The sequence below is a fragment of the Crocodylus siamensis genome, chromosome 3, assembly GCF_052110815.1.
Source record: "Crocodylus siamensis isolate JL-2025a chromosome 3, ASM5211081v1, whole genome shotgun sequence".
In the NCBI taxonomy this organism is placed as follows: domain Eukaryota; kingdom Metazoa; phylum Chordata; order Crocodylia; family Crocodylidae; genus Crocodylus; species Crocodylus siamensis.
Window position 1 is genome coordinate 176,411,851 of NC_143397.1, and position 22,557 is coordinate 176,434,407.

A 22,557-nucleotide genomic window follows, 5' to 3' on the forward strand; every position below is an offset into this window, starting at 1 on the left:
TTAGACCTATGTAATGGAGAGCAGAACTTGTTTTGTGAAAAGTCTGCAGGATTTACTCCCTAAAGCATATTACGAAGGCCTGCCTTTTTAGGTGCCAACAACCAAACCGAACTGGAGTCTTGTTGCTGGTTCAAAGGAAAAGGCGTTAGTGTGCTTCTGCAACCATAAACAGTTATCCTTCCCTGGGGCCAAAGTTTGCTCTCAGTTACACTTAACATCTTTAATCCACCTGAACCTGATAAGCTCAGGGGGCTACCATGCTTAAGACATGCCAATTACTATGGCCAAGGGCACATAAAAGAATGGGGTAGCCAGCATTTACATCTGGCTGCCTCTGAGTCACCAGGCCAGACGACCTGTGCCCATTAACAGCTGAGTCAGGAGGGGAATGCTTTGCATGTGGCAGCCTTTGGCATAAGTTTGGAGAAAGGTTCAAATTCACATCATTGGATTTGTAGCAAGACATTTTAAGTGCTGTGCCATTGCACCCCTTCCTGGTTATAGCATTTTAAGTGTCTACAACTTTAAAGCACATATTTATGAGTACTTTTAACCTTGGGAAGTTTGGAGCATGAGGTGATGGATGTGATATGCAGGAACTGAACAGAATATCAGTTTTGCAATTATAAAAATGCAAACTTCTGATGTACAGGCTTGAAATGCAGTTCATGCAGATGGATGCCTGACCTTCCAACAGCCCCGACTTCTTAAATATTTTCTAATCAATAGTACTAATGAGCACAGATCTAATATTCCCTCCCAAACTGACCTAAAGTCAAAACACAACATAAATCCTAAAGGCCGTATAAACTGGAAACTGCATGCGTAGGCAAGGGCACGACAAGGAAACATACTGAACTTGTCCTCCTACCTGTGAAGCAGACTGGACATTTGAAAGTGCCCCCCATTCCTTCAAAGCTGTGTTCTATCAGGTGGCATTGAAGTTTGGCAGGAGAGTCAAATGTCTGATTGCAGAGTTTGCATTCATGGTTCAGTCCTTCATCTGGTGGAGAAATCAAAAGAAAGGGGAATTTCATCACAGCTGTAACAAAATGGCAAGTCCGGTATGATGTATGTATTTCTTGTTTATCTAGTCCTGATAAACCAAATGACCCTAAAATCCATGGCTGCTAAAGTATTCTGTAGGGTTTTAATACATACAATATACATCCAGACATTAAAGCCACAGCTTTGCCACCCAAATTTGCCATGGGATGCAGATGGATTTCAGTATGAAATCACTTATGGGAAAGGGAATTTACATCCCTAACAAACCAAATGGACATATTTTCAAGGGAATGCACACGGAATTAAATGTTTAGCTTCTATTAAAGATGAAAATTGTGTACTTAAACAATCTTTCTGCCACTCTGGTTGACAGTGGCCTTTCTCCCAACTGGTATGATGTGTTTTATACCCTCTTAACTCTCTCACCACTCCAGTTTTCCCTCCTCATGCCAGCTCCTGGCTTTTCTCACAGACATCCATGAATCCTATGATCAGGTATGGGGCCTCTATCACCCTCTCCTAGGATACTAGTATTTCTTCTGTCAAAAAGCCCCTCAGCATTCCCTGACTTAAGCTTCCTTGGCACTGATCCTGGGCCTGAGAACCCTTCCTTCTATTAGCTGCATGTTCCTCACGCTTTCTGCAATTCTCCTCCAAGAGCTGGTCCACATGCTGAGTTTAGGCTCTTTTCCTGATGGTGCTGCAGGATTCATCCACTCAACCACGAGGGCAGTCAAAGGCTGTCCTACTTAGAAACAGTTGCTAGGTAAGATGTGGCTTCCAGCCTTGCTACACAGGGCTCAATTCCCAGAGCACAGCTTAGAAAAGGTCCTTTTGTGTGTCACTAGTGTGTTGCACAAATAGAATTGATCTAGCATGTAAATACTGTATTTGATTACTAAAAAAATAAAATAAAATAAAATAATAACAAACTGTATTGTAACGGTCACATTTCTCAAGTAAATAAAACCAAACCAAAACCAAAACAAACAACCAACCCTCCCCACCTTTATTTAGGAACCCCTCCCCAGTCCCAATATCTAAATATCAAGCTGTCTACATAACTTAACACTGCCTGCAGTGATTAGTAACCATAATGACTTAACATTCATGGTTGACAAGTGCTGTATATTGTCAATGGAAGCACATATAACATGCATAGTATTTTTTATTCTGCTTGAAATGACTTGCAACTACTTTAAAGAAAACATGACATGGAACTTGTAAACAGAATGGTGTCACACCTTTCTCTCAAATTGACCTTTAATAGCTTACTAGAATTGAAATAATATCAACTGTATCGCTGATCTTTCACTTCCCATTAGTCTGAAGTCTAAATTTAGCCTTGGTGTAAGCAACTGAAACTTTAGCAAAGGGTAAGAATTTTTAAAAGTTCAGCGCTGCATTAACTAAGCCACTCAGTGGATTCTATTCTGTATCTGAAGCTACTGCAAATTCACCTTGAAAAGGACTTTAAGAGTAGTTTGTAATGAAAAGGTAAGATTTAGCACAAAATCTACAAACCCTAAGGCAGTGGCTCCCAACCTTTTTTTGCTGAAGCCCTAAATCCTGGTTGCGACCCCTGCTCCTGTTTCTGACTCACTCATGCCTGGCTGGGATCACTGGGATAGCTCCACAGGTGGCAGGGGTAGAGCAAGGGGTGGACCCCTGCAACCCTGATTTGGGTTGCGACCCAAGGTTGGGTGCCACAGCCCTAAGGACTGCACAAGATTGTGTGTGGGAGGGTCTCCCAGAGGCTAAACAGGCAAAAAGATATCTTCTTCAGCAAAAGCCATTATGTGTTTATTCTAGGGCTGGGGTATCAGGCATGTGGCCCAAAGGCCAAATCTGGCCTGTGAAGCCCCATAATCTGGCCTCTGGTGCTGACCCTTTTGCTGTGGTGGACCATCCAAGCGTGCAGTGACCAGGATGTTTGCTGCCCACGGCACTCACTTGAGCTGGGTCCCAGGATGTGCTCATTCAGGGCAGCACCCTGGCCTGGCCTGGCCTGGTGGGTGCTGCTTGTGCTGGATCGGGGGGGCAGATGAGTGCCAGATATGTGTTAGAGATTCTCTCCACTAAGTAACGAACATCAATAATGATGCAACACATGCAACTTTCTTTTTCCAACATGATAAACCTCAGCAGCCTGTATAAAAACTTTGGGGCCTATTTCTGCTCTTCAAAATTATTGCCTGAGTAGATCTCTTTCTTCCTTTCTCCCTTCCTATCAGTTACTGTGCAGCAGAATGGGTGCCCTCAGTAAGGCCAGGTACGCACTAGCAAGTACAGTTTTTCTTATAACAAGCTGTAGAATATTTTTGTTCTTTGCAAACTCTTTATTAAAACACTGCTAGATTAGCCTGCTTAACTTCACCCACCCTAATAGTAATCATGGGGTCTGAAATGGTGCCTTCACTTTAGATACCGGGATCTGGGGACTGAAATTACTAACTGGTTTGCATGTGAATTTCATATGCTTAGCTATACTGTGATCTGTACATTGTTGGCTCCAAGGTCATCTCTCCTCAGAATCCTGGACTAGCTTTGTAGAGGAACCTGGAACACAGCTGATGCTGAAGAAAACTATGTTCTAAAGAGAGGAAACAGATTTGCTGCTTTGCAGCAATATGAAATTATGGTGCTTCCCTAAATCTGGGAGACAAGCTTCTTTGGGAAGATCCAATATCTTTTACTAAACCAACTGAGTAGTTGGAAAGAAGTTCTGAGATTGAGATCTCAGAGCAGCAAGATTCCCTATGCCTGAAGAAGGGTGCTTGTGCCCAAAAGCTTGGCAAGAACTTCTTTCTAACTACTCAGTTGGTTTAATAAAAGATATCACATCTACCCAAAGAAGCCTGCCTGCCTATGTCCTTAGATCAACATGGCTACAACCAAAAATCCCTACATCTGGAAATTCTTTGCTAGAAACACAAGAATTGCTCTATGAGGGAGGGCCAAATGTCCATCTTGTCTACTCTTTGACAGTGGTGAGAGCTACGTGTTTTGCAAGAGGGTATAAATTATGCATTTACAACCCTATGTGGATATTTCTTCATCAACCTGTTTGGGCTGATGAAAGCAACTGGGACAGAGAGTGCTCATTTCTGGATCTTTCACCCATCAAGGCGAAGATAATCAATGCCAATTAATGCCAGAGTTACCACTGGCAAAATGCAACAAATTGTTCTGCTCAGTCTATTGAACTGAAACCTTGAAAGGTGGTTTCAAAACATACCATAGATACATGGATTCCTAAACCAAGATACTACTATACATAGACATATGAAGGAACAAGGGGTGGCTTTCTCTTGCCTTGTTCACAATAATTATCTTAGTTGAAGAACTAAAAATGGGTAGAAAAACATGTATTCCTGATGCTAAAGAAAAAAATTGGCTGTTTTAAACTTTATACTTGCTCACAAACAGTTGATCCCTGCTGGAATTTGACCTTGTTATATGTCCAATATCGCTGAGATCTGCATGATCTCCTGGCCACTAAGGCTAGGGACAGACATTCAAAAAGCCTGAGCCTGAATTGATTCAATCTTTGCAGGTTAGTTTAACCTGGCTAGGCTAAACCAGTTTGTAACCAAAAAGACATCCCCTCTGGACTGAAAAAATGCAGGCACATGTGTGCAGTGGCTCAGGCTAAAGCAGCCCTCCCTTCCCTTCTATAGTACTGAGCTGAGTGGGGCACGGCCAGGCCCTGGCAGGATACTATGATTAGGGAGGGGCTCCCTCCCCTCCTGACCAGCCCAGCAGGGAATTGATAACACAGTGTTTATCACTCCATTAAGAAAACAGCAGAGGGACATTACCAGATACCTGTTGATTCTGCCTTTGTGCCATCTGCCACAGCAGGGACCGTAGCCAGCATGTGGTCTGCTAGCTAATGCTGTGTGTCTGTGTAAAGCACAGAGGAGTAATCCCTGGTTAGCAGGGAGTGGGAGTGGGAGTGGGAGTTGGGGGGAGGGGAGGGAGCAGGCAGATGCCTTCAGTCTCTGTCAGAGCTCTAGCCAGGAAGCAGAGGGGAGGTGCCGACCTTACTGTGGAGCAGAGAGCCCAGCCCAGAGAGCATGCTGGGGGAATCTGGTTTAACTTAAGATGGCAAGGCGTCTGGGACAGACATTGCATAAACCAGTTTGACCCAAATCAGTTAAGTCTGATACTACATTCAACCAGGTTTATCTCAAACTGGTTTCAGCCATTTTCAGACTGGTTTATGTGCATTGAACATCTGTTCTGTTACAGGTTTAGACCAGTTTCTGATCACTTAAACCAGTTAATGTGTAATGAATGTCCCTAGACTAACAGAAAAATTACTTGGCCTACTTTATATCACAAAACTCATTTTCCTAAAGGCTTGTCAACAAGGCTTGAAAATCCACTGGCCTACTCACATATGGTCAATAGGAAACTTGCCCAGACAGAAGCCATTTAACTTCTGCAGAATCTAAGCTTTCTCTTGAAAACAAAAGGGTCTGGCTCTTATGGTTATGAAGATCAATTTAAAAAACAAAAACATATTTGTATAACCCATGCAGTATTTTTTCTGACATGTTCTAATCAGAATGCATTCAAGCACGTGTAAAAGTGCGTCCTGTTTTTCAGATTACCTGTCTCTTAAATGGATATAATATTTTTTTCTCCTAGTGACACTGGGAAACTTACTTACCTAGGATCTAGAATGGTTTTTAATATGAGCACTGTGACAGAAGAATGGAATTGGGGCCCCATGTTATATCTCAGAGGCATTCCAGCTTAGTAACATAGATACAAAGAAGCCTCTATGTGTCTATGCTACTGTTACTGTCTATGTTAGACCCACTGAGGGAACATATGTAAAAGTGATGTCTCTCTTTTAAAAAGTTTTGTTAGTATGTACTAGTTTTTGGTGTGATGGTGAGAATAGAAGTTAGAAGAATTCCTCTCTCAGCCTCAGCCAACTTTCTAGGGCAAATTTAGGAGAGTTTCTGGTCGTTTCGTTACTTTGTGGCCTACAAGATCTAGGGTTCTTGACTGCTCTTCAGGTGATTTCTTGAAACTTCTTGCTTCCCTTACACACTTGTGCACATCCAGTTACAATCCTGCTCTTGATGATTCGCATGTCATTTGATGAAGTGCTACAGCACTGCAAAGTATTATATCCCTAATAAATAAATATGTGCCACTAAAAGGCTTTATTTTCAGTGTACATTTGGGATAAATCTAAAAGGCCATGGAATGCCAGAACACAGTCCAAGAGACCTTCTTCCTCACACTAAGTGCTACTATTCTTTGCTATTACTCAAAAAAAGTGCTGAACAGCTTTAAAAAATTCAATCAAAATAATCTTCTGCTCTTTAGAAAGGTGGTGGCTGACAGTAATTGGAAAATACTGTCTGACTCATTTATTAAAGTGCGATTCAGAGTCAATTGATTTAATAACCATTAGAATATTCTATTAAGGATATAATAGGTTGGCACAGCCCTATTTTTTATTAAGAGTTATAGGGAAGAAATAAGCAATGCTATGGAATTCTAGACAACCACTGTATGGATTAGACAAAATTATTGCTTGCAAAATAGGTATTAAAGCAGCAACTATCAGGAGGAGGAATAGGAAAGTACATTACAGTGCAAATGAGTTAGCTGAATGATGAAAAAGAAATGTACCTCTACTACAAAACGTGTACTTTTTCAAACGTAACAGAAAAATATGCATTGTATATTTGTAATATACTGTAAAACAAGTCAGCATAGCCTTCATGTTAGAAGTACAACAACATCATAAAAAAGTTAAGAACAATGTACCCATTGGTGACATCTACACATGCATTTACACTGGCTTAAATTTACTGTGCAGCAAATTACTGTGCAGTAAGCGGGAACAGGCCGTTATCTACACATGCAGGCATTAAAGTGCATTAACTCTGTGTGTGGACTGACTTGGGACTAAAGTTAGTCTCAAGTCAGTCCATACGCACAGTGTTACTGTGCAGTAAGGCATCTATATGTGTGTTACTGCACAGTAACTAATAACGCATCATGTAGGTATCCGATTTATGCTCAAGTTGGCATAAGTCACCATATTAACTGCTCAGTATGGGTGTGCACATGTAGATGCACACCTATACTGCACAGGAATTTTGGTTAGTATGCAGTACATAAACATGTGTAGATGCACCCAATGTGTATTATAGAACTTTTGCTTAAAATTGCATCTAGGGTTAAGATATGAATTAAGGCATAGTTAAGATCTAATGACATAGATGAGGCTGGTTTACCCAGCACTGAAAGATAATTTGATGCATGCAGAATCTTTGGCTAAGTAATTATTTCTATTTGTAATCTTTACTCAGATAATCCATAAATTCAAACATGAATCAATTCCACATAAATGTTAGTAATTTTTCATTTAAATATTTAATATTTACAGAAATATTAAATGCTTGAATGGAAGCAGGTGGATTGTAATTGAGGGGCAACTAACCTGATAATCAGCTATAAAAACAAAACAACCCATCCATCATGAATCTGAACAAAGGTAATGGCTACCTACTAACAATCCATATCAGCAAATTTGTTAATTGTATTGCAGAGAACATGGAGAACATTGCAATGCTTTGGATGTTCAGACCCAATCAGAATTATGAACTCAAACAAACACAGAACTCAGTTTCCAGAAAACACTAACATTACCATATCAACTTTAAACAGAAGCCCTTTAAGCCACCTCTGGACTTTATGTCCCAAGTCTGTGCTTCTTTCACTTCAATAAAATCAAGAACCTAGTGCATCTATAAGCAAATGTTCAGCAGTTGCTTACATGCTGCTGTTAAGACAGTAACCACTGGGGGCCCTCTGCTATTGTCTGATCAACGCTACAGCCATTACTGTGGACCAACTTGTAACTTTAAAAAAAGACTCTCATTCACCCTTGAGAAGGGTCCAGGGTCCTTCTGTCTGTTTCCCCAAAAACATCTATAGGTTAAGGTCCAAAGTTATAAACCACTATGGTAAATCATCATGTGGCAGGGGCCACACTTGAAAGCACCTGGTAAGAGTAGGAGTAAACTCTGCCCTCTGCATACAGCATAGGAATCAAATGGTGTGCAGTTCCTGGAATTTTCCTGAATTGTACACAGCTACACCATTCGATATGATTTCTTTTTTAACCAAGCAAAGTATGTCCTAAACCAATTTCTTCTCCTTCACTTTGCTTCTCCTCTTCCCCAAGTTAATTTCACAGCACACATTTATAAGCCAGAGGTCTAAGGAGTAACGAGGAAATACCATGGATATCAAAGGTAACCCCTTAGCTACAACAACTCGCATTAAAAACTGGGGTAGACCAAATAAGCAGCACTGTGTCATAATTTGCAATGCATATTGCCACCCAATTGTTTCTTGGTTTACAGTATTTGTGCTTCTCTTTAATTATAGTGTACATATTTCATAACTGCCCCACAAATACAGAAATGTCTTACATTTGTTACAAATAACTAACTCTATTTTCAATCTGGCTGGTAACTGCAATTTCTAGGCTCCTACTATAACAAGTAGTTTGAGCGTATTGAATAGCAGGCTGTCTTTCTCTTCACCTGCTTAAAAAACACACAATGGCTCTTTAAAGACTTGATGCTGAAATGAACACTGCCTCAAGAAGTCACATCCAACACCATGTTCATCATTTCTGCCTGATTGTAATAGAGCTTCTGTCATTTTCAATTTCTCAAACATTATCACAAAAAAACAATGAAAAACACTATCCGCCAAGGTGTTAATTTTAGAAATGGACATGAAAAGCACAAGAGTATAGAGAGAAAGAAATAGCTGCACTACAGCCAAAGGATACAGCTGGAATTTACTGAAGGGAAATGTTTACAGTGCTTAGGGAACCTGCCACTGAAAAAAACATCATGTAAAAAGCCTGAATGAAGTCCCACCCTGTCCTGTAGTGCCAGGAAGATGGGGATTAGGTGAGGTAAAAAATACCAGGAAGACAGTTTTGTAGTATACAGGATAGATGACAAACTATCTAGGTTGGGGGTGGAGAACAGATCTTGTCTCCTCTTTATCCACCCCCATCATCAAAATAATATACAGGCGGCCCTCAGACTTACGACACAATTGGTTCCTGAAAACTGCATCTTAAGTCGAAATGTTGTAACTCAGAGCCAATTTTCCCATAGGAACAATGTTATAAATAGGGGATTGGTACCTGAACCAAGGCCCGATACCCTATTTTCACAAAAATAACCCAGAATTTTGTACTCAATCAATTATAAATGAATAATATAGCTACATTAATGTACTTATGGTAGGGCTGTGCAAAACAGCACCATTTTTTTTTGACTTCCGTTTCGCTGGTTTGAAGGGGCAGTGTTTTGTTTTGCTATTTCAAAGCACTGTTCCATTTCATTTAGTTGAAACTGTTTTGCTGTTTCAATGTGTTTCAACGTTTCGCCCATAGGCTATAATGGGGAATCACGAAAATGCCTATAAATTTGTCATTTTTTTCCAGATTTGAATGAAAACAGCAGGGATGGTATCTCCTGCTGAGGCCACAAAGCCTGTCAAGTTTCAAGGAGACAGGTGCAGGGTTTCTGGGAAACTGCACCTCAAACTGTTCAGAGCAAAACTCGTGTCACTTGTAAAGTGTGAAGGCACAGAGAAAGTTCAGTTCAAACAATGCTTTTTATGCTGTTTTTCCATCCCTCCCCCAGAGCACTGGGATTGGAAGGGGCCTCAAGAAGAATCACAGCCACTGGCCAGCTACACAGTCAATATCAGAGCAGTCCTTCCCCCCCCTTCCCTATCCCTGTCTTTAGTTTCTATTTAGCTGCAAGCAAGCCCGGCTTCGAAACTGGAATCTTTTCGAAACTTTCAGAACGTTTTGAGTTCCCTTGTTTCACTTCAAAGCTGTTTTGAAGCCTTTATTTTTTTTCGATTTCACTGTTTCACACTTGAAACAATTTGAAACAGCTTTGATATGAAACGCCTGTTGAAATTTCGCACAGCCCTAGTAAATAGCAATCTTATTGATTTGGAAGGACTTCTATGAGGTGACTTTGCTGGACTTTCTGAAGGGCTCTTGGTTAGAGTCTTCTCAGGAGTCTTGGCTGTAGGTTTTTCTGGAGTCTTGTCTGCTTTCTTAAAGAAAGTGTTCAAGGAAAACTGGACGGATGTTCTCCAGAAAGATGAGTGATGCAGCGAACTTGTTTGCTGGCGTAGCTTGGCATTAAATCAAGCATCGTAAAGTCGAAACTGACATCAGAAAGTTGAAACAGGATGTCAGTTTATAAATGTTGTAAGTGCCGTTCATCGTAACTCGAAATGTCTTAAGTCGAGGACTGCCTGTAATACATTTATAGGAGTGCCATGCCTAAATATCAACACAGAGTATTATTGGGGCTGGCATTTATTCTCAATCCAATTTTGACTGAATCTAGGAATTCATCTATAAGAAGTTTTTTTCAGTATGGAAATCTGTTGCTGTGATAAATGTCCCTCTTCCCTCTCCCTTTTTTTTCTTTCAAATTAAAAAGAATACTTTTAAGGCAATGTTGTGCCTACCCCTGGAGGGGACACATTGAAGGAAGTTGGGAGAAAAATACGAAGAATTTCTCCTCCCCTTCTCTTTATCATTAGAAGCCATGCAAAAACGTACTCTTGTCATCTTCAGGCAACCATAGCCTCTCAAGCTGAAGGATGAGGCTTCTCAAATAGCCCCTTCCTGTTAACACTGGCTATTAAAGTGATGCCTGTACTGGAGAGGAGAGAGAATATACAGTAAAATGGCAAAGGAGAGCTACTCAGGCCTGACTTCCAGCAGTGCTCCCCGAAGCATTGTGGGACAAGGCTAAGGGACCCTGCTGCTTTTTGTAGACTACTGCTGATGCCAACCAGAGAAGGGTGCTGACTGTTGGAACAACAAGCACTGGAATCCACCTCCTCAATTAAAGTAAAAGTTCATCTCTCCAGGGCCAGATTTTGAAATGAACTCAACTTAAGAGAAAGCCAGTCTAGTGTATCTCTCACTCCACTGTATTTCTGTCTGAAGCAAGGGATGCATTTCACTTCACCAACTGTTCACTTTTTTGCTTGGTTGCACTCACTTGGGCTGCATGTAAGTGAAGTCTTTTTACCACATGTGCCTAAGCAGTGTGTTCTATTAAAACCCCAAACACCTAAGCCCAGGGAGGCTGGTATACAATAAGAAAGGACTTCTGCACCTAGAAATCCTAATTTCTTAATAGTTATCATGTTTTCAGTTCATGTAAGAAAGATTTAAATGCAACAAATGCCCTTTCCACCATAGAACAACATTTCTGGGCATCCGGCTACCAGGAGAGAGTTCAACAATTAAGCAACAGGGCTATTTGCCAATTTATGGGACATGCATAATTTGCTACTCCTTGTCTGTAACTGTATCAGAAAAAGGTATTTAATACTGTTTTTTTATTTAAAAGGAGGAAAACACTGTGTTGCATCTTGTATCATACACACATCACAAGGTTGCACCAATCATTGCAATGAAACCCCGTGTGATATGGCATATTCTGAAAATAATTTTCTCTGCAAGTAGGGGGAAAAAAAAGAAATTAATACCACTGGGAATAAACTGCAATTTATGAGTTATTTGTAGAAGTATGAATCTAGCTCAGCATTTACCTCTTCAAAATTTAGAGACTGATCCCATAAATGTTTCTGCATTAGAATAACTAAGTCAGGTGAGCAGACTTCTTGTCTGTCTAAATGAGACTGTTCATGGGAATAAATTGCTCAAAAGAGTGCAAGATCAGGCCCTTAATCCTTACAATGCTCCTGTGAGGTATGGATTAGTATCTTTTTATTATAGATAAGGAAACTGAGCTGCCAAGTACCTGATCCTTTGGCCAACAAAGGCGATGATAAAATGCATTAAATATCACTGGACTCAGCATCAGGTCGTACTTAATTTACCCAAGGCTACAAACACAATCAGTGTCAGAGTCAAGATTAGAATTTCGCAATTCCTTGCTCTCAGTCCTGGGCTGAGAACACATTTCTCTTAGAGAAGAAAGTTTTTTGTATCAAGATTTCTAGGTAAAGTAAAATTACAATCTGAACAGAGACTGCCTGGGTAAAGTAGTTATCAAACTGTAGGAGAAAAATATAACTAATAAAAAATGTCACATTTGTATTTGGAAGAATTAAGAACAGGGTAGTAAGAACAGTGTAATAGAAGTCAAATGCTTGTTTTAGCATTGTGCATTCACTTTAAATATAATATTTCCTTGTTGTGTTAGGTGCAGTTTTTTCTTGTTGTTCATGCTTTTTGCTCGAAGTATCTTTCTCTGTTGTTTGATGTTAAATACCTACTAGTAATGCCCACCCGTCTGGGACCTCTGGAACTGGTGGAAGTACAGGTATATCTACCTTCGAGTACTGCACAAAAAAAATCACAAATTGGTAAAATTGAAAGAGGATATTTCAAGCAGCATAAACGAAATGCAACCTGTTCTAAAGTTAGGTCTACAGGGAAAACATCTTCAAGCACTATGACAGTCGACTAGTCAATATTAATTCCACACAGCAGTGGACCCGCAGTACGAGTTATGTACTGTACACAACTCTCATCAGGTATGTTTTTGTTCTGAGTGTACAGCAAGGGTCAGGGTCGTTTTTTTTGGGCACAAAGCCACTAGTTGTTTGTTTGGAGGAAGTCTCTAAACACTGAAAAGCAGCTTATCCAAGCTATAAAGAATTGCCTGCTTCCTTTAAAATAAAATTAAAAAAAAAGAACAAAAGAGAAAAGAAGTAACAAGAAAGAACAGAATAAAAGACAGAAATAAAAGAATAAACTAGAACATCACTTTGTTGCATTTCTGAACATTATGATTTGTTAGAACAGCAACTATTCAATTTCCTAATGTTTAAAGATATGGAGAGGCAGATACTACTGACAATTTTTTAAAATCAAAGTTGAATGCTTTTATCAGGAATATAGCTTACTGGCTTCTTATTACACAGGTAAAGGAACTGCCGAAGTGAACAGCTATAGCTGGCATACTGACCCAGAACTTCAGCTCATTTAAGAATGCACCAACCTCCTGTCCTCTTGACTGCTTTTTCTCTACTCCTGCTCCCTCCCTCCCCCTCAACTTCCAAACAAAGAGGGGAAGGAACATGGGATGGGTGCATGAGGACCTCAGGGCAATGTAGAAATTACAACTGGAACTGGGCTTCCAAACTCGACTCTTCATATAGCCCAACAGCAGCACCAGTTAGAAATTTTCCCATATAGAATATTAAAGTCCATTTAATGCTGTGTAACCTCTGTATCATTCAAGTCTAATTTTGTTTGATGTTTTTGCTTGGGAGAGCATGAGAAAGCTCAATTTCAGCTGGGTTTAACCTTCCTATATTTCTGCATTTTATTCCATTATACAGTAATGTAGGCAGCTCCCATGACAAAAAGGGCTAGATTCTTTTCTCACTGATGCTGCTTTCATTTTGATATTCTCTATTGGCCACATGAATTCACACTAGTATATCTGAGAGCAGAATTGTTCCCAAACAATTACAGGGATCCCTACAGTGAAAGGTTTCCCAGTTTGTAAAGCAGAAAGACAATAATCGGGGTTGCTTAGTTGTTGTTTTTTTTCTTGCCCTATATATGGTGCAATTTTTGTGATTTTTGTAAATTGCAAATGCTCATTGTTTAAACATATATTAATGTCAGACCCAAGCTATATGGCTCCTCTCTAGGGCAAAGACATTCCCCCTCCCCAATATTCTACCCTATGTGAAGTCTAATTTAAAAAGGCTGAATGAAATAGAAAGAATAGAGGGAACAAAAGGCACAGGGGAAGTGGGGGTAAGAAAACATTAGAGGGTGAGAGACAGGGAAAAGTTGGGGAAAGGGAAAGAAAAATAAGTCATGAGGAGGTAGGGAAGAGGTAAAGGGAAAAGGAAGAACTCATCATAAGAAGTAGGGTAGGAAAACAGGAAAAAAGGCAAAGAAAAGAAAATAGGGTCACCAAGATGAAGAGACTGAGTAGACAGTGAACACAAAAGCTTAAGGAGGAGAGGAGGTGGTAAAGGAAGTAGAGATGGGGAAGAGAAGCCTAGAGGGTAGGGAAAAGGTGAGAGGAAATCTTGACTTGACCCATGTTCAAATTTTGTTGGAGAAATGCTCAGAAGCATGCATCTCCAGACAGAATGCTGGCAATTTACTGGAGCTCCAATGGCAATAATGATAACTGCATTTTTACAGCCAAATGGCTCAAGCAACCAACAACGCTACCACTATATAATTATTAACAATATGCAATTAAAGAGAACAGCAGGTTACAACTATATGGCATCAAACTGTATTAGCAAAGAAAACCATACAGCATGGTTATAAGAAAAAATAAATGTACAGGCTTTCAGGCCAATGTATGTCCTCTCTAGGTAAGATCTATGGAGCTGAAGAAAAATGTAGCATAATATTAAACTACTATGGGGTGATTAACACTCCTCCAAAACCAAGTAACACTTCTAAGGCTCTGAGGAAATCTGAAATGTGATTTGAAATACATGACTGTAACAGCAAGAGAGAGTTGGCTGACCACTGTAAGGAATTATCCTGTTACTGAGAAATTCTCTAATAAATAACTTACAAGAACACATTTTTTGGCTCAAATATTTCTAAAAAGGCCCACTGGGTTTTTATTTTGTGTCTGTGGGAGTATGCATGTGTTAAGTCACCTAAGGAGAAAGGGTTAAAACCCCCCAGAAAGAAGAACGAAAGAACAATCCAGACTACTCTTGAGGGAGGGGGCTCAGAAGCCGTGGGGTTTTAGTTGTTCTTTATTTCCTAGACTTGGACCATCCCCCTCCTTCTCACCCTCTGGCACTCAGGGAGCTGCCAAATACCCACTCACAGACACAGTCACAGCCATCTCCCTGAAATATATTGCTCAACACCTTCCCTTTTCATATGCTGCTTCCATCACAGCTTCTTGCAGCCCCCTGCTAATGCTATGCAGTCATCCAGCAGGTGAAGCTCATACAGCCATGCAGTTAGCTTATGCTCCCACCCTTCCTGTGCCAGACACCAAGCATATCACCTCTGGGAGATAGCTGGAATAGAAGTGCCAAAGCTGCTCCCCCTTGGAGCATTCTGTTTGGTACCACAATCCCCATGCTAGCTTTGCTCCCTTTGTTTGGCCTGCCAACTTGTGTTAAGGTATTAGCTTGAAGCATTAGCATGGAGGAGGTAAATCTTATCCTGTGCTGCACAAAGGGGAGTGAAGGTGGTTTTGGGAATCTACCTATGCAAGCAGCCAGATAGGGTCTTTCCACAGCAATTGAGAATGAGCTAGAAGAGACAGACAGCTAATTCACTGGTCCATGCACCACATTCCCCAGTGGGTGACAACTCCCCAGTCAGCTGAGTATGCTGGAGTCAGCAACAAGAGCTAGCTGGCAGCAGGTAGGGGCATACATTGCTCCTGATCAAGAGCAGCAAAGTGCACAGCACAGCACATCCTTTTTTTTTTCTGCCATGAGAAATCATTCCCCAGTTGGCAGAAGTCCTTTCACAGAGGACATACTGGTCAGCGACTGTGCGCCTCATAGCTGCAATAGCCAAATAAGGACTCTGCATTCTTTTTAAATCAGACAATGGACATGCATTAGGAAAGGTGGAACGGAATCAGGAAAACAGTACCAAGTGGCACGAACCCACTGCACAGCTATCATGGGTCTCAAAAAATTCAGCATCTCAAATAGTTAAAGGCTGAAATGAATCATAAAGCTATATATCTGCGTAACAAGTGTAGGGATAAGTGTGTGCTCCTTCTCTGCTTACAGAGCTTCTGTTATAAAACCCTACCTACTATGAACCATCCTAGCCTTACAACAGTTTGGATCCACATGAAATTAGGCACAATATAATGAAACCACTACTCCTAACAATGGCAAGGGTTAAAAAAAATCATGAGTTGGCCCCCAAATTATGAGATCACCTTAAAAATCATGAGATTTGAAATATTATGCCTTGTGGTCTGTTTAACCTATATGTTTCAGGTTTTCCACCAATTCTCTGTCACCACAAGGGAAGAATAAATATTTGCTGAGATTCTGATGGGTTCCTATGACTTAGTGGCCAGAAATTAAGAAAAGCACTAAATATCATGAGATTCCTGATAAAACTGTGATAGCTAGAACCACTGTGAGACTTCGTCTACCTGAATGAACAGGGAACATTGGGGACGTAAAATTAATTCAGATAAATGAATAAGCAAGGGACTATTTAATGCATTTAATACACATCATGGGATATGACCTCATTACAGATAAGGGGTGTTATACTGCCAGTGGGTTTCATAGAAGATCTGTTATTGTCACAAGAAAAGAAAGCAAAACTATTCTACTCCCTGATCACCTATTTTTGTGTTTCCATATGCACATGACATGAGCTTAAATATAATTAACACTGCTAAGAAGCAGCAGCAAGAGTGGATGAGTCACATTACAATGGTACTCCTCTCCTAACAGAAACACAATATGCTGGTTATTGTAACAGTGTTACAGTAAGTGGACCTTTGCCCTGAATCTTCATTAGTTAGGAGGAGAAAGAGATTCTTGATTTTTTTTTTCAGCCACTATTATTATTATTACCAAAGTTGAGGAGTAAGAGAGAGGAGAGAGACAAATGAGGCATTTGTAACCAAGATGTTCCATTCGTTTGAGAAACGGAAGCCCATAATTAAAGATAGTCATCCTTCTTGCATAGCAATATTTGACATTACTGCCTGCGAAAAAATGATAAAATATTTCTAAGGCTATAACACAGAATTATAAAGATGCTTTGGGCATAATAAATTTTTCATTTCTCTACTTTATGACAATTTGTCTAAGACCTGAACAAGTTCATTCAAGCTACTATTTAAAAATTTAAATATTGTATACCCTGCCTATATAACAAAGACCAGCTCCATGAGATTTTAGCTTCATCAAGAAATCTCATGGAATTAAAAAATATCAATAATATTTAAGGACAAAAACAGTTATTTAATCTGCTCTTTTTTCTCTGAAAACCTTGGGGCCATCATTTTGAATCCCTGACATTGTTTAAAACCACCTAAGTGTCTCCATCAGAAATCTTGCAGCCTGCAAGTCTATGTACTTTTTGACAGCACTAGTCATGTTATGCTTACTTGTCAGTCTTTCTACAAACAGAAAGGGGAAAACAAGTACCCTAGATGTAAAGTAGCTTGAACTTGTCTCCCAGCCCCCTCATTCACTTCCCTCACGACACACAAAACAGCAACTTTTGGTTTCTTAAACCTGGAGGCGAGCAGAGGGATTTAACACTCTGGATCTGAACAACAAAAGTGAGGTCAGGGAGGAGTATTACCCCTCTAGTCATATTTTGAAAAACTGGGGCATTTCAGAAGTAAGAGAAAGATGGTGAAGAGAGCAAGAGGCCAACAGCACTTGCTATGCTACTGACTATTTGACCGATTAGAACTGGTAGACTTTGTGATGCATTATTGTGTGAAAAAAGTTAATTCTACAGGATACCGACATTAATCTTGCAATATTTTATTGATATATATTTCTAGTTTGTTGTTGGAGTTACATGGCAAAGGAGGAGAAAAAAAAGTATAGGTGAAAACTGTATGGGAGAAAGATATACTGGCCCCACCTGGTCAACTAACTACCAAAAGCCAGAATTCAAGCACTGAAATGAAACAAACCACAAAAAATATGCTTCAGAGAAACAAAAAGACAGAGGAGAGGTATTAACAACTGAGATCCAGAGTTGATGTCCTTGTGCTAAAAGCTTTCTCCTCCCAGACAGTAAATATATACAATGAAGAATAAAACAAAGGATTATAATGTAGAAAGAAAAAAAGAAAGAGTGAGCTACAGGAGCTGGAATGTGGTCATGTGTCCTACAACCTCAGCATTCTATTAATGAGTAAAAAATTATTGGAAATCTGACTTAAAATGACTATGCCATGCAAATGACAAGTTTTACTTGGCATTTAGCTCACTGAAATGCTAAAGTATTATATCATATGTTATATGTTATATTGGCTCACAGGACATTCTGGCCCTACATCAGAACCCCAACTCAGTAAGGTACATCAAGTACCTGCAAAATAATAATTAAATTTTACCTTAATTTTTATGAAAAACTCCATTAAAAGGGACACAGCTGCACTAGCAAGATTTGCACAGACCCCTCACTTCAACAAAACAATAGTAGGAGGCAGGAGTGCAATTCAGCAACTGTAACTGAGCAGCCCTCTTCAGGATCCACTCATTCACCCAAACAGGGAATGGACTAGAAAAGGTGCCCTAAATGTTGCCTGTCTAGTACCTTCTTCCTGACTGGATAATTGCGTCTAGTGGGATCACCTTGCCAACTCGACACATTCCCTATCAGAATTAATGAACACCTCATGACTGTATCTTAAACTGGTGGGGAGCCAATATGCCACTTTCATCAGTGCACATGCCCTAACTCTTGATGCTGCTGAAAAAACCAAGGAAGAATTCTATGTTAACCTTGACCAAGTACTTTTTGACATTCTGGAGGGAGACAGGCTTACTCTTCTCGGTGATTTCAAGGTCAGAGTTGGAAGGGACTCAAGTCTCTGGAACAGAACCACTGGCAAGGAAGGAGTATTAAAGGTTAACTCCAACAGCACCCTCCTCTTGACCAAATTTGCAAGCATGCACTCACCATCACCAGCACCCTGTTCCACCAGAAAAACACACACAAGACATCATGACAACACCCATGATCTAATCACTGGCACCTGACTGAGTCTGTCATTGTTTGTGCCTGGGATCACAAAGATGTCTGCAACACTTGAGCTATGCTAAGAGAAAATGATTGCTGAACTGATCACCAACTCATCCACTTGGTTATGTCACTTAAACTGGCTCCCAAGCAATGGCTGCAATAGAAGCAATGCTGACAGAAGATCGGCGTCGAAGGACTAAAAAACCCAATCGAGTGAGACCACTTCCACCAGTGCCTGAATGAAAAACTGGTGAATTCCAATCAATGGCAATGGGAGAATGTTGGCAACATGTGGGGTACCTTCAAGTCCACCATCATCAGCACCTATAAAGAGACACCTGGATCCTCTACCAGGAAACAACAAGACTGGTTTGATGAAAATGACCAGGAGATCCGAGAGTTGATTGATCACTAGTGCAAGGTCTTTTGTGCTTGGCAGAACAACTTCAACTCCAAGCAAAATAAACTGAATCCCAACAACAAGCCAAGGCAAAGGTCCAAAGAAAGACCCACAATAGGAAGAACAGATGGTGAGAAGACAATGTGAAAGAGATTCAATATCTCACTGACATCCATGATATATGCAGCTTTTCCAATGCCACCAAAGCCATCTACACTCAGGGACCAACCCCCTCGAAACCTAAGGATGGAAGAGAAAGGGGAACCATCAAGGCCCATCAGAAGGAACATTTTGAAGACCTTTTCAATTGAGACTCTGTGAACAGAAATGCCTAAGGAGGAAAGGAGGTGGTCAGTCAGTCAGTCAGCGTGTGTGTAATTGACAAGTCAGGCGATAGCATCCTCAGTGGCCATGTGCAGTTCCTGTAGTCCTCCACTGAACTTAGTCAGTGGGCAGTCATTGACAATATGTGACATGGTGAGTTTTGCCACATCTACAGTAGGATTGTTGTGAAGAACCCAAAGATGGAAGTTGGCTGCATGTAGACCTTACCCTGTCTAGAACTTATTCAGCAAGACTCACTGACAGCATGGTAGGATGAAGTCAGCTGGGCATCATCCACTACACTGATGATGATGTTTTGTGATAAGGAACCTGTTTGGTGGTAATGCCAACCTCCATTCTTCATACCAGAGGGTCTCTGCCATGTGGTCATGTCACATGGACCACAGTGGGTATCATGATGTGCAGCAGGTGGATTTAAGAGATCGCCATACAATGGAAGGCTTGAATTGGCATCTATCTTTTCCAGTAGCTTGCTTGTTGTAACTTCTTGTTGGGTGTGAGGGGGAACAACATTGTTCAGGATTAGGAGCCATAGCAGAGAGGTTGGTCAAATAGTTTGTGAGATGATGTACATTGTTTAATGTAGCTGCACATCGATGAGTTTAGTGTGATGACCAGTTCCAGACTCGTGTGCAGTACTCTGCCACAGAATATGAGAGGAGGTGGTAAAGGAAGTAGTGATGGGGAAGAGAAGCCCCCGGGGAAGAGAAGAGATATGGAAGAGAAGTTGATGAGAATGTTCTCAACACCCAGCCCCACAACACCCAGTCAGAGATGATCTCAGATTCCCTCCAACCCTTGATGAGGTGAGGAAAGTCATCAAGCAGTGGAAAATGACAAGACATCTAGACCTGATGGAATCTGCACTGAAATCTTCAAGGGCGGGGGGAGGGGCAGGGAAAGAGGAGCTCACATTACAGCTCCATGGCCTCATCTTAAGGATCTGGAATGTTGAGAAAATCCCAGCTGACCCCATGGATGCCATGACCGTGACAATCTTCAAGAAAGAAGACAAGTCTGCCTGTGGAAATTACAGAGGGACTGCCTTGCAGTTCACCACAGGAAAGATCACTGAGGGAACCCTTTTGAACTGTCTACTTCCTCTTGCTGAAGAGCTCCTCCCAGAATCTCAGTGTGGGTTTAGGGCATCAAGAGGCACAACTGACATGATCTTCACAGCTTGCCAACCCCAAGAAAAATGCTGCTCTATACATGGTCTTCACTGAATCACAAAAGCCTTCAACTCTGTCAACCGATAAGTGTTGTGGAGGATCCTTCTGAAGTATGGATGTTTGCCTAAATTCATCACCATTCTTTGCCTGCTCCATGATGGTATGTGAGTGGTGGTTCTCAGTAACGGATCTATCACAGATCCTTTTGAGGTTAAGACAGGAGTTAAGCAAGGTTATATCATCACTCCAACACTCTTCTTGATATTCCTTACTGCGCTGCTACATCTGACCACCAACAAGCTTCCAGTTGGAGTGGAGCTAAACTACTGAATGGATGATAAACTGGTTAATCTCAGCTGACTCTGAGCCAAAAACAAGACCACTCTGATTTCAATCATCAAGTTCCACTACACTGATGATGCTGTAGTGTGTGCTCAGTCAGAAGCAGACCTTCAGCCAATCATTGATGTCTTTACCAAGACATACAAGAAAATGGAACTGACATATAACTTTCAAAAGAATAAGGTCCTCTACCAACAAGCTCTTAATGAGCAGTCCCCAGCTTAGGTAATTCAGATTTATGGTGAGACTGAAGAAAACTGAGTACTTCTTGTACCTCAGAAGCCACCTCCTGCAGAAAGCTGGCATTGATAAAAAAATATAGCATCGCTTCAAATGGGCAAGCACAGTCTTCAGATATCTGAGGAAACAGCTGTTCAAAGATAGGAACATCAGATCCAAAACCAAGCTAATGGTGTATCAGGCAGTTGTGAACCCTACTTTACTGTATGAAGTTGAGACATGGACCCCCATGCAATGAGGATTCAGATTTTTACCCGACTGGTCATTTTTAAAGCTGTGTGCAACCATGCATTTGTGTTTAGTCATGGTTATAAACTGCTTTTTGTGGCCAGATTGGGTGAAAATTGTCACTTTTATCTGCTCCCTCAAGGTCAACTTGAAAAAATGCAACTTCAGCTCATGGGAGACTATCACTCAGGACTGCCCCAAATGGAGGAAGAGTCTTAGTACTCTGAAGCCTTATGACAATAGCAACAGAGATAAAAATGGGAGTGGCAGAAACAGCATGTTGCGACTGAATCAAGATTCTGAAGCCTCCCACCCTGCCCAGAAACATGTGCCCGAGTTGCAACAGAGTCTGTTGATTCTGGATCAGCCTCACCAGTCATCTTCGCACCCACAGATAAGACATTCATAAAAGACAATCATCCTTGACTACGAGGGATTGCCAAAGAAGTAGGAGGTAAATATACATTCATAGCTCTGTGTGTAAATGAAAGAAAGAGAGCAAAATACCAAAAAGGCAATTGTTTAAGACAAAGAGAAAAATATAACATACTATACTTGTCAATAGGTTTTTACAAATAAATACAATTATCACCTCTTAGGGCTGTGTTAATATTCTATCTATTACAGAGAGGATGAACACTGAAGTCAACTGAGTTCTGTGGAGTGGTGTCAATTTACATAAGATGTGCACCTGGTTCTTCATGCTGTATAACTTAAACTACAGACTTTTGCATATAAAATTTTTAAAAATATACAGTATGAATGAGATTTTCAAAGGCATGACAGGCACCAGGATTCCTAAAGCCTAGCCACTTTCAATAGGAGTTGGGTGCTGGTTTGCCTTTTGTGCCTCTAAAAATCTCCCCCTCCCACCCCCATGTTCTTTAATTGCTTAGGGTTTAAAATAGAACAATGCTTCTTTCCTCCTCTTCCCCCCACCAAGTCCCCTCACTGCTCTCCTCCAAATATAAATAAAAAGTAAGATCTGCTCCACTACATTTGCTTGCATTAATTGATGTTAAAAAAGTCTGTTAAAAATAAAG

At 40.7% G+C, this 22,557-nt stretch overlaps 1 protein-coding gene across 4 annotated transcripts in view; it reads right to left on the bottom strand.

Annotated features, from left to right (window-relative positions):
- Window positions 1-22,557, bottom strand: part of ZNF521 (zinc finger protein 521) — a 285,865-nt gene that overhangs the window by 38,382 nt on the left and 224,926 nt on the right. For 3 of the 4 annotated variants that reach the window (XM_090039845.1, XM_090039842.1, XM_090039843.1), the window contains 2 exons: window positions 12,358-12,423; window positions 872-1,003 (listed from right to left, as the gene is read on the bottom strand). In XM_090039845.1, the coding sequence (XP_089895971.1) occupies window positions 872-1,003; window positions 12,358-12,423 (198 nt within the window). The remainder of the gene's footprint in view (window positions 1-871; window positions 1,004-12,357; window positions 12,424-22,557) is intronic. The other variant, XM_090039844.1, reaches the window with a different exon arrangement.